General features: G+C 38.4%; 2 protein-coding genes across 4 annotated transcripts in view; one reads left to right on the top strand and one right to left on the bottom strand.

Annotated features, from left to right (window-relative positions):
* Nucleotides 1-7,036, bottom strand: part of LOC135091648 (ankyrin repeat domain-containing protein 65-like) — a 15,932-nt gene extending 8,896 nt beyond the window's left edge. The window contains exons 1-4 of one of the 3 annotated variants that reach the window (XM_063989457.1): nt 5,526-7,036; nt 4,927-5,020; nt 2,292-2,413; nt 1,652-1,773 (exon numbers count right to left, since the gene is read on the bottom strand). In XM_063989457.1, coding sequence (XP_063845527.1) covers nt 1,652-1,773; nt 2,292-2,413; nt 4,927-5,020; nt 5,526-5,578 — 391 coding nt within the window. In that variant the 5' untranslated portion in view covers nt 5,579-7,036. Of the gene's footprint in view, nt 1-1,651; nt 1,774-2,291; nt 2,414-4,926; nt 5,428-5,525 lie in introns of those variants that run through there. The other 2 variants (XM_063989456.1, XM_063989458.1) reach the window with 2 other exon arrangements.
* Nucleotides 7,037-10,834: 3,798 nt separating this feature from the next.
* The window catches only part of LOC135091644 (broad-complex core protein-like), a 58,493-nt gene continuing 55,992 nt past the window's right edge, over nt 10,835-13,335 (top strand). Inside the window, exon 1 of the transcript XR_010262585.1 lies at nt 10,835-11,030. The gene's annotated coding sequence lies outside the window, so the exon portion shown is untranslated. The remainder of the gene's footprint in view (nt 11,031-13,335) is intronic.

Here is a 13,335-nt window from a genome sequence, read left to right as displayed (position 1 = left end):
GATTACCTGAGAGGAAGAAAGGCAGGTTAGATTAAGTTGCGAAAGCAGACTGATTGATTGATTAATTGATTATTTGACGGATTACGTGAGAGGAATGTAACTAGATTAGGTTAAGTAAAAAAAAAATGTTGGTTAATTGGCTGATTGGTGTAAATGCGCGGCAATAATTGTGTCAGGAAAAATATCAATTAATTGTTTTTAAGAGTTTTTAACTATTTACTGTTTTTGGTGTGTGTGTGTGTGTGTGTGTGTGTGTGTGTGTGTGTGTGTGTGTGTGTGTGTGTGTGTGATTTATTCATTTATTTATCCGTTTATTTTATTTTATTTTATTTTATTTTATTTTATTTTTTTATTTATTTTTTGTGATTGTGTGTTTTGTATGTAACCACTAAAACATAGTAAACTAGAACAGTCATACGTAATAAAAACAGTAAAATTCGAGTTTTTTTATGATATATGCGTAGTATTATTTTTTCACTTGTTCTTTCCTTCCTGGTGGCAACTCCACGCCCTTGGTTATTTTATCAAATACAAGAGAGAGAGAGAGAAAACAAAAGAAGAACTATACTGTGTTCAAGATAAAACCGTGTTGCACCATAAGGAGAAAGCATCAGTGGTGATAGTGTACGCCCCTCCAGAAGAAAAAGAAGCCCGAGGAGCCACAAGCCGCCGTGCGCATCACAGAAATTGATTAACTCTCGATGCTATTGAGTCCGTCGGTTATTCCCTGCCACAGGCTCCGTTGCTGGTGGACGACGTGACCTTCTTCCCCAAGGCCAGGAGTGAATAATGGCAATGCTCATGCTCATCCATCATTCACTGTGCTTTGTGCTTATCCCGCCCGGCTGGTGACTCAAATGACCTTTCAATCGAGGTCAAACCAGCTCCGCTCCTCACAAGCTCCGTGTTCATTGTTCGCCCTGTTTAGCCGCCGCGTTGTAACTCAATTTTGAAACTTGCCCTTCTCGTACTTTCGTAGCTGTAGTGGTAGTGGTGGTGCTGATGGTAGTAGTGGTAATAGTAGTAGTAGTAGTATTAGTAGTAGTAGTAGTAGTAGTAGTTGTTGTTGTTGTTATTGTTGATGTTGTAGTAGTAGTAGTGTTGTTGATGATGTAGTAGTAGTAGTAGTAGTAGTAGTAATAATAATAGTAGTAGTAGTAGTAGTAATAGCAGCAGCAGTAGCAGTAGTAATAGTAGTAGTAGTAGTAGTAGCAGTAGTAGTAAACAAAGAAATTACACTAAAATGTCTGAAGTAGACTGACACTCAACATAATGTAGGTGAAAGACAACAGGAGTCGTATTATTTACAGAAGAATAATAGAAACTGATGATAATGTAAGTAGCGATAATGTTAGATTAGGTTAGGTAAGAGAAGCGATGCTATTGAACATTTTTTCTTTCTTTTTTTTCTTTTTTAGTAGAAGTACAGGGAATCCTAGAGTTACTTTAGATCAGGTAGAAGAAATGATGATGCTATATTTCCTGTAATAGAATCAGAGAAAATAATTGGATAAGTGTTAGATTAGATCGAGATCAGCGTTACTGTTAGCCGAGGCGCAGTACAGGTCACCAAGTTAGGTTAGGTTAGATTTGATTAAGAGCAACGTCAGTGTGAGCAGAGGCGCAGTACAGGAGGGCAGGGGGTTCTCACTCTTGGTGTGGGCTGTGACGAGGGTCCAGGGGGAGGCTGTGCTATCCTGAGCCACCTGTATTCTGGCCGTCACGTCCTGGGAGGGGGAGAGGCCCTGCAGCAGACAGCTTCCTCCGCTCCCCCTGAAAAAGTTCACCGGGGAGAGAGAGAGAGAGAGAGAGAGAGAGAGAGAGAGAGAGAGAGAGAGAGAGAGAGAGTGTAAGGGAGCATCAAGCGATGGGTACGAGGAAAGAGGGGATGGAATAAAAAGGAAGATGATGAGGATGGAGATATGAAGGTACGAGTGTTAGACAAGACAGGACCGAAGGAAAGAATGGATGAGACGGATAGATAGATGGATAGATAGATAGATTGGGGGATAAACAGATAAGTAGGTAGAGAAATAGATATATAGATAGGTAAATTGGGAGATAGATAGATAGACAGACAAATGAACAGACAGACCGACAGAAATATAGATAAATATGAAATAAAAGAGAAGAAAAATAATGAAAAGGAAAGAACCGAGAAAAAATAGATTGAGGTAAATAAGAAATGCGAAAGGAAAGAGAGACTGCATAAGAGGTAAAATAAACATGAAATATTAACTTCCACAACCAGAGAGAGAGAGAGAGAGAGAGAGAGAGAGAGCACTACCTACTTGTACACAGTGACCCAGCCAGTCCTCGGACGCAGGAGCTGAACAGTAAACACCCTCACTGGCCTCTCTGTAAACACCTCTGTCCTGTCCACCTCCTCCTCCAGCGGCCCATCTGCCAAACCCTGAGAAAAAAAAAAAAAAGTTAATGATAAGGTATAGACAATTTATTACCAGTCCCTTGAAAATTAGAACATGTTAAACGATAATGTCTGTAAGGATAATGTTAAGAAGAGAGAGAAGATGAACCTGTCTCTTAGAAAAAATAATGTGAATGGTAATAAAATAAACGAAATATTACCAGTCTTTTGAAAATTAAATTATGTTAAAAGATAGTTATTAAACTGATACTGGTAAAGAAGAGGCGAGGAAAAAGTTAGTAAAAATAAATAAATAAAAAGATAAAGAGAATAATAACAAGAAAGAGTCTGTCTGTCTGTCTGTCTGTCTGTCTCCCTCTAGCATGGTGCAGCCCAGGATGTATGACATGGAGACGTGCATGACGTGGCCAGTGTGTGAAGGACTGCACAGTATGAGAAAGGAGTTTTAGGAGAGACATTGTGTGTTATGTAGGAAATTAATTTAGATTGATATTATAGTACTACAAATTGATGTATTATATTAAGTTTATTGCACTCAGACGCAACTCGCTCTTCACGGGTTTGAGGTGAGGCATTTTGTTTTGTTATATATTCAGCGCATTATATAACAATTACTTAGGACCGAGTAGTTATTTTCTATGTTTAAAACGGAGATATTTTTTATTCGTAATTTTTTTTGTCAACTCTAGAGAAGAACGTTAAATATTATTCTTCTTTTTTTTTTTTTTTTTTTTTTTTAGTGAATTTTTCAAGGGGAGAGGTACATGAATTCCTCTAAAGCTTCCGGAAGGCTGAGTGGACTTACGAAAGGCTGAGAACCACTGCTCCACCACACTCAAAACTGGACAAGCCATTACTTATTCTCTCTCTCTCTCTCTCTCTCTCTCTCTCTCTCTCTCTCTCTCTCTCTCTCTTCTCTCTCTCTCTCTCTCTCTCTCTCTCTCCTTTTCTTTACAGGTCGAAAGAGTGTCATATGCTATTCTAAGCTTAAAAGTCAGATTCTATCAAAAGTTATGAGTTAAAGTTTTGATTCACGAGGCAGAGGGATGGAGAGTTTGTAATGCTGGTAGAAGTGAAGGAAAAGAAGGATCATTCACATAATAAAAAAAAACATACGAAGAAATTCAAATCATAATAAAGAATGGTATGAACACGATAATGAGTAGCAATAATGATAAAAGAGAAGAAGAAAGAGAAACGAAAGATGACAGAAGAAACCAGTCCCAACCAAAAAAGCGAGAAAGTAATAAATGTGATAAAAGAGAAGAAGGAACAAAAAGTAAAGAAAGAGCTAATCTCTGAATAAGACAAATACGAAAAGGAATGAAAACAATAACTAACTATAAAGAAAAGAAGAAGAAAGGAGAGAGGAGACAAAATGAACACTAATATAGATCAATGCGTAGTCATGCCAGGTGGAGAGATGAAAAGAAAAGAAAAATTGAAACGAAAATACACACCCTCTCTTAGCATTCTCAGGATAGAGAGAGAGAGAAAATAAGGCGAAAGGAAGTACCACAACTTCTTCATAAGTCATTTTATAACACGCGGTGGAAGTAAACAAAGGAAACAGAAAAGTAGAGAAGCGTAACAAGATAAAGAAAAAAAAATAGATTAATGAGAGACAAAGAAAATATAGAAAGGTGTAGAATTATGATAGATTAAAGAAGAACAAAGCTAAATGAGAGAAGAAGAAAACAAAGAAAGCTGGAGAAGCGTAATAAGGTAAAGAAAAATAAAGATAAATGAGAAACGAAGGAAACGAAGGAAAGAGGGAGAAACATAAGGATAGTATATGGTAAAGACTAAAGGAAAAATCAAAATAAGCGAGACAGAGAAAACAGAGAAAGAAGAGAAGTATAATAAGGTAAAGAAAAATAAATATAAATAAAGAAACGAAGAAAACAGAGAAAGGTGGAGACACGTAAAGTAAAATTTTAAAGAGGAACAAGGATAGAGGAACAAAGAAAACAGGAGAAGATAGAGAAGCGCAATATGGTGAAAAAGAACGAAAATAAATGAGAAAATAGGGAAAAACTATGGCCACAATAAAAAGGAAAGGAGAGACATAGGGAAAAGTAATAATAATGCAGCTTCTCACGGGTGGACGCGTCTCGCCCTCTTATTCGTCAGTTTTCCTCAGAATTCCTAGAATCAGAAATGCGTAGGGTCTTCCAGGAACTCGGTGCGTATAAGAATTCCTGGAAGAGAGAGAGAGAGAGAGAGAGAGAGAGAGAGAGAGAGAGAGAGAGAGAGAGAGAGAGAGAGAGAGAGAGAGAGAGAGAGAGAGAGAGAGTATGTGTGTGTGTGTGTGTGTGTGTGTGTGTGTGTGTGTGTGTGTGTTTGTACTTGACGGCCAGTGACGTAACGAGTAAAGAACACGAAAGACGAAGCAAAGGAAAAGTAACAGAGAGAGAGAGAGAGAGAGAGAGAGAGAGAGAGAGAGAGAGAGAGAGAGAGAGAGAGAGAGAGAGAGAGAGAGAGAGAGAGAGTGTGTGTGTGTGTGTGTGTGTGTGTGTAATGGCAGGTATACTTACATCCTCGTCTTGTGGATAAGTATCGGAGTCTACCTCTTTAGCATAAGCCAGAGCCAGATAGTCTTCATACGCATCGCTCACGCCTTCACCCTCCCTGGCGAAAGAGATCCGTATATTCAGAAATGCTCTGCTCTCCTCACCACAATTTTCCAAGGCCATGGAAATGATTAGCCGGGTTCTCAAGAGTGTTTCTCGTGTTGCTAATTAAAAAATCTTGTTTATCTGTCACTACAAGCATAAAAAAACACCTTTAAAATCTCGTGTCTCTTAAAATAGAGCCTTTTGAAAGTAGTGGAGATGCGGCGCAGAAGTGTTTCAGAATATGTAGAGTAAAATATACGCTACATTCCGATGCACATTCTTGTTTTGTTCTCTCATTACGACTATTTTTCAAAGTCCTTAGGTTCTCATGTGTATTTATTTATTTATTTATTTATTTATTTTTCCGTTGTTTGTATGGAATTTTTGTGAGACTTTCACTAATATCATGAAAACACTCTTGAAAATCCCAGTGACTAACTAGAGCGACAAGTTTAGGGAATATGAACGTCTCTCTCTCTCTCTCTCTCTCTCTCTCTCTCTCTCTCTCTCTCTCTCACCCCGGGCTGGAGGGGCGCGAGGAAGGATGTGTGGTGTCGGCCTGCAGTCCCATCTCGTCTCCTTCCTCCTCCTCGCCCTCCTCCCCCCACTCCAGCCGCACCCAGTGATGCCCCACCGCCCCCACTCGCGCCTCCACGCCTGTAGTTGTAGTAGTAGTAGTAGTAGTAGTAGTAGTAGTAGTAGTAGTAGTAGTTGTTGTTGTTGTTGTTGTTGTTTTTGTGAAAGTAGAAGCAGTAGTATTAGTTGTTGTTGTTTGTTATAGTGGATAAATTTATCAGTCGACTTCTACTTAATGATTCACGATAAGCATAACATTACACACGTTACCTAAGTAGTAGTAGTAGTAGTAGTAGTAGTAGTAGTAGTAGTAGTAGTAGTAGTAGTAGTAGTAGTAGTAGTAGTAATAGTAGTAATGATCGTAGTGGTGGTAGTATATCACAGTAGTAGGTAGTAATCAGTGAAAATTCCCAAAAACCTATGGTCATGAAAACACAGGTTTCACTTATGGGATGTGGAGTATAGAGATTTATTACTATTGCTATTATGGCCAGCTGTGTCATGCCTAAGCTCCGGGGGTGTAATGGAGTGGCACATGAGACTGTCCCTTTCCACCAGGGGCCGGCGGGGTTTAGACTGTGAATGATGTGTGTGTGTGTGTGTGTGTGTGTGTGTGTGTGGTGCTTTATCTGCGCCACCCTGTGTGGGATTGCCGGTCTGGTATATAGATAGATAGATAGATAGAATATTATTACTGTTATCATCATTATTTTTTCAGTACGCACTCTCATTAAAGTTTAGTACATGCCAATCTGATATGGATTTTTCTTTTAGTTATCTTTATTGATTGAAATTCTTAACATTTCAGTGATTAATATAATCTTTTTTTACAATTTCAGGTACAACCAGGTCACTTAAGCTGGACCCTTGGCTCCCAGCATGAGTGGGCGTCGGTGAATGGGTGCACCCTCCCGTCGGTGACTGTCGGGCCCACACTAGGTACGTGTTGCCGCCGCAGTGGTAGTGCTTTGTGTGCCTCACCTCACTGCGTACACAAGACAGGTTATCCTAGCTGACACCATGAGACTCACCAGTGATTGAAGAACTCACAGGAAACTTCATAAAGAAAACAAAGAAAATGAAGAAATTATGATGAATATAACAGGAAACTTCCTCTAAAATGTTTCCAGCCTTTTTACTTATGATAGCGACATTCAGCAGCACGTAAAGGTACATCATTGAATTAATACCGCCTGTGTTGTACACGTAATAAGCGACGCGTAGTCTGGCACCGAACGTCTGTGAGGGAAAGGTGCAGCCAATCAGCGACGCCCTTTCGTACCGGGCCGGGAGACGATAGAATGCTGATTTGGTGTTTGGAGTTTTGTTTTTCACTGTTAATAATGTGGCGAGAAGAAAAGGAAATGATAATTGTGCCTTACGAATATTTTGTAGATGAAATAATAAACAGATAAAAGTGTTCCTTCTCCTACTCCCTCTTCTCTGCTTACTACTGCTACTATTACTACTACTACTACTACCTACTACTACTACTACTACTACTACTACTACTACTACTACTACTACTACTACTACTAATAATAATAATAATAATAATAATAATAATGATAATAATAATGGTAATAATAACAATGATAATAATAATGATAATAATAATAATAACAATATTAATAATAATAATAATAATAATAATAATAATAATAATAATAATAATAATAATAATAATAATAATAGTAATAATAATAATAATAATAACACAAACTTACCTTGTTCAATAATGTCTATAGATTTAGGCGGAGAAGTTTCCAGCATGGTGCATAAAAATCTTTGGCGGGAACAGTCTTGTAAAATATTCCAGTTCTTGTCGCCCTCCGCTCCACACACTTGCCTTACTTATAACGTATATTCCATCTTACCTGTGTATAAACAACTACTTTATTTTTCATTCAATTACGCAAACATAAGCACTATTTATAAATCGCCCTTGAAACGTGATACATACTATAAATAAGTACTTTTTTCCATTTCGTTATTCATACAACGCAAGTTTTCTTTATAAAGAACCCTTGGAACGTAACACAGCCTAAAATGTATATTATTGTACTATCCATACATTTATCTAGCGTTTTATCTCGTGTAGGTAAAACTTTCTCTTTATTTCATGTCATTAATAACTTTTTCCTTTCCTTTAATTATTCATACAACACAAGTACTCTTTATGAATCATCCTTGAAACGTAATACAAACTAGGATGTATATTACACTCATACATTTATCTAGTGTTTCATCTGGCGTAACTACAACTCTGACTTTATTTCATTATACAATTAGTACTAACATTTTCCTTTCATTTCATTATCTATACAGCACAAGACGTAGTCTTTACAAGTCACCTTGAAACGTAATACAATCAATGGTGTATACAACTTGTACATTTATCTACTGTTTCATCTTGTCTTCATTTCATTACTCATTACTAACGTTTTCCTTTCATTTCATTATTCGCGCTGCTATAAATCGTCACTGAAATACAAAAGCACACTAGTAAGACGTTTTAAAAACAAATATGTATGAAATTTGAAACACGTATAACGTTACCTATTTCTATTATTCATGCGTCCCTTCACAAACACGAGCACACTAATAAGACTCAAGAATCTGTTTTCAACACTCACATCGCATGGTTAATACTGATTTAATCTAAGTTATTCATTATTTTTATTCATCATATTACACGTGCCATCATTCGTCCTTCATTACTCGTTACAGAGATCGCATTTGAAACACATACACACTAAGGTGCATGTCATAACCCAGGAATGTATCTTGTACCTCACATAGCATTTATTGTTATTCGTCATAGTACACATTGCATCCATCATTCATTGCTCGTGACAAAAACCACATTTGAAACATATACTCGCACTGGGATGTATCATGTATGTAATAACCCAGGAATCTATTCGCAATCCTTACACCGCTTACCTAACACAACTTTTAGCAATTCACTGTCATTCATCATTATACATCATTTACCACTCATTATTTTTTTACATAAATCGCATTTGAATCATACACTCGCACCGGAATGTACGTATGTCATGACGCAAGAATTTATCTCATGCCACACGGTCAGTCACGGGAATTCCCGAGATAGGTGGCGGAATATCGTACACTGAAGGGGAAACAGGGCGCAAGGAGGGCAGCAAAATTGTCCAGCTCACACTCCAACCCAACCACACAGCTCTCCCCGTGTTCTCGTAAGCTAACCTTTCTTTCTTTACAGTCTAAGGAGGTTTTCTCAGTGGGCGTCTTAGGTTCCTGTGTGGCACGTGTTGTTTGCATACCTGTCTCCATGGCAACGTTAGGCAGCCAGTGAGTGTTACCTGTGGAATTCACCTGTTTCCGGTACAAACAGCACTGGTGTAGGTAGAGCGCGTTGAGTTTTTGTTGTTAGTTTCTTTGTTAGTATTCTGCTTTTGTTTTGTATTTTGGTTAATTTGGTCTGAGAGAATACTTTGATCTTTGGTTTGCTTTCTTTTATTGTTGTTGTTGCTCTTGTTGTTGTTATTATAATAATAATAATAATAATAATAACAATAATAATAATAATAATAATAATAATAATAATAATAATAATAATAATGATAATAATAATAATAATAATAATAATAATAATAATAATAATAATAATAATAATAATAATAATAATTATTATTATTATTATTATTATTATTATCATTATTATTATTATTATTATTATTATTATTATTATTATCATCGTTATTATTATCGTTAACACCATCACTACTACTTTTGCTGCTGCTTCTGCTACTACTACTACTACTACTACTACTACTACTACTACTACTACTACTACTACTACTACTACTACCACTACTACTACTACTACTACTACTACTACTACTACTACCACTACTACTACTACTACTACTACTACTACTACTACTACTACTACTGCTGCTGCTGCTACTACTACTATTACTGCTACTACTACTGCTGCTATTACTACTACTACCACCACCACTACTACTACTACTACTACTACTACTACTACTACTACTACTACTACTACTACTACTACTACTACTACGACTACTACTACTACTACTACTACCACTACCACTAATAATAATAATAATAATAATAATAATAATAATAATAATAATATATAATTATTATTATTATTATTATTATTATTATTATTATTATTATTATTATTATTATTATGATGATGATGATGATGATGATGATGATGATGATGATAATAATAATAATAATAATAATAATAATAATAATAATAATAATAATAATAATAATAATAATAATACATCATAATCAGCATTGTTGTTGTTGTTGTTGTTGTTGTTGGTGGTGGTGGTGGTGGTGTTCATCATCATCGTTATCAACTCTCCATTGTTTCATAGATTACTGCTCTCAAAGCTCCCTCTTGGCTCTGCATAACAGCCTGCTGATTGAGTCTGTTCCACTCATGTATCATCCTATTTGAGAACCAGTTTCTTCCTTCTCTTTATTAACTCGCTTATTCACCCCCTGTCCATAAATTTTGTCCAGTTTTCCCTCCATGCTCACTATTGACTCTGCATAACTACCTGATAATTGGGTCTATTCCAGTCATCTTCCGCCCTATTTGAGAACCAGTTTCCTTCTATCTCCTTCCTATTAAACAGCATCATCTCGTGCAAGTGGGTAACTTTTTTTGAACTTGGCGCTCGGTCTGCATTCTTATCGACCGTGATATGCATGGGGAGGCGCGGGATTGCCCAGTAACTTGTCAAACCCATTTCCCTTGCCATAGAAAGGCGCGGTGTCGGCAGCCGGTCTGGAGCAGCACGTCATGCTGGCTTGAGCAGATGCAATATGTGGTGCCTGGCAACTTATTTTATCAATTAGTGCAGCATAAGGCGAGGCAGCGAGGCATTAGGACAGGTAGAAAAGTTGTAAACAAGGTCTAATAATATTTTACTATGTGAACAACTAAGTCTTTTAAAAAAGTACTTTCACTTGCCAAATCTTGATATTTCAGTATGTGTCTGATAATGTATAGCAAATTCCTGTAATGTGTATGTACCCTCACCGAGGAAGATGCCTTCAAAATCAAGAAAAAGTTATATATATAACAAAATTACTACTGCTGGCAACCATACGTGGCTTGATTCTTACTACATGTAGCATCCGACTCCACAAAGTATATGTAGCGAGTATGAAATGGCAGCGCGCAACACTGGAGAGTAGAAAGTAAAGAGGATCGGAGTGTATAAAGCGCGCAGTATCATGGCATCTATAGACTTTCCCTCCTCAGCCGGGCAGTACTGGAACCCCGAGTAACAAAGACGCAGTGAGTTCATTGACCGTCTCGAAAACATGTCATGAGTGGCTTTAGTGCGCCTTTTGTGATATTTTCAGCGCCTCCGCTTAAAATACAGGGCGCATGTAGATTTAAGGTAAGTACAACTCTTTATGAAGTCCCGTAGACTAGGTTTCAAGTACATTTAGTCGCTAGATAAGGAGAGAAAGGTGTGTTTACAAACAAAAAGTTAAGTCAGTGTTTATTTGGGTGGAATGCGTCACCCCTTTAGGAGGGAGGCGGGGGGAGGGTGTTTTGTATCCATATCTAAGGGTTTTACTTACTTTATAAGGGTTTAAATGGGTTATTTAAGTGCAAAAGAGCAAGGAGATGGTATGTGAAAGGTTGCATGGGAAGGAGACAGGGAACGGGAGTGAGAGGAGGGAGAAAAGAGAGAGTGAGAGGGTGTCTGTGTTGCAATCTGGCCTTTACTTGCATACAGGGTCAAGATGCGTTAGTGCAATGCGAAAGGTGAGCGTGGAGGTGTTATGTGAGAGTGGGAGGTGGGGGGGTGAGGGAGAGGGGAGAGTAGCCGCGGAGGGGAAGGGAAATTATTGATCACGGCGGGTTGTGTGGGCCTGCCTGTCTGCCACCCGCCACCGCGCCGCTCCCAGGCCTACCCTGCAACCCTGCAACACCATGCAACACACAGGTACACAAGCTGCCCTAACACCCCCATGCAATGCCAGATAGGTGCGTTAGTACTCCTAGATACGATAGGTGGTGCTGGATGGTGATTTAGGCTTGATTCTCACCTGGTAGGCCTACACTTAGCGGCGGAGAAGGTCTGGATGGAGTGGTAGCTATTGATTTTTAGGCATGTTGCATCCCCGTGTGTGAGCCTGGCGGTCCTCTGAACAAAGGGGGGAGCATTATGGCTCTCTCCTCGTGATATTGTGAGGATAGTACTGCCTCACTGTAGCTCTGGTCCTGGTATGTGGCGGCGCCTTCTTCAGATGAGGTGTAGGAGGCCTAGCAGGTGTGTTGGCGACCGAGGGAGGCGGGAAGGACAGTGTTTGTGCATGTAGCCTACCTGTCACTCTTCATGGGGATGCAGGCAGGCGTCTTGATGCTCCCTCTTACTTGTGGGCTTGTGTGAGTGGCTGTGAGGTAATCCTTTGGGGTTACACATGTGTCTTGGGAAGTTTGGACACACACACACACACACACACACACACACACACACACACACACACACACACACACACAGATGAGACAGGTGGTGTCCTAGCCCTTTATGTTTTAGAGACACTGTCTTTGGTGTGGTCTAAAGTTTCTTAAGTGATTGTGTGTGTGTGTGTGTGTGTGTGTGTGTGTGTGTGTGTGTGTGTGTGTGTGTGTGTGTGTGTGTGTGTGTGTGTGTTTTATTAGGAGTATTGTAAGATAATGAGCATGTATATTTTGCCTACAGATTATTTTATGATAAGATGCACAGGGGCAATTTATGATATGCTGTTTTCTATGTTGCAGATGTATGATGATTTTTTTTAGTGTGCATTTTTATGAAATTCTGATTACTTGTTTCTTGACTTGTATTTATTATACTTAGATTTATTATACTTAGATGGATGCACCTGTTACTGAGCCAAGAACAATTTGTGCCTCTTATTGCAGCTTTAACTCTTAAGGAAGCTGCAGGAAGTGCACATCCAAGTCTTGTATTTATATATGGCTTCTGTTAATTTACTTGAATCACATGAAGATAACCACCTTAACTACACTTGAAGTGGGTTAAGTTAGGTTAGTTACTTAATCTTACCTAACCTATCTCAAAATGTAATGTATCTGGTGTGTTTGGTCTTCATATAATACTTAACTTTTTCTCCATGTACTTTATTGTGTGAAGTTAATTTGTTTCAGATGATACCAGAGGATAGGTTGTCAGATGTCATATGGGGGGAGAGAGTAGATAATGAAGTAGAACGCAGGAAGTTGTGTAATGTAAGGTGGATTGTGTGGAGTGAAGGATGATGAGGTTGTGTGGTGTGACAATGTAGTATATAATGATGGATGAGTACTGCTTCCTGTCTCCTGGGATTCCCTCTCGTGCCTCCTGTCTGACACCCTATTTATCACTATTAGGCTTACACTTTGCTGCCCCGGTGTACTCCTTCAGTTGTCATGTTGCTTAACCCTTTCACTGCAACATGAAACAATTAGCAACAACAGAAGCACTGCATGATGTCTTTATAAGCAGTTACAGTAAAGTTAGTGATTAAAAATATATTTTGCAATTTCTTCCCAGTTCAAAGATAGGATGTGGCTGTAGAACAAGTAAAGATGTCTCAGAGTAATTGGTAATTAGGGAAAGGTGTACCAAGTGGCAGTCAAAGGATTAACTCTTGATAAGTAGTAAGTTGGAAATGTGTCTGTAGTGGCAGTCCTTTTTTACTGTTGCAATT

This window comes from Scylla paramamosain, chromosome 38, assembly GCF_035594125.1.
Source record: "Scylla paramamosain isolate STU-SP2022 chromosome 38, ASM3559412v1, whole genome shotgun sequence".
NCBI classification, from domain to species: Eukaryota; Metazoa; Arthropoda; class Malacostraca; order Decapoda; family Portunidae; genus Scylla; species Scylla paramamosain.
Note: the sequence above shows the minus strand (reverse complement) of the source record. Positions and strands in the feature narration are given on the sequence as shown.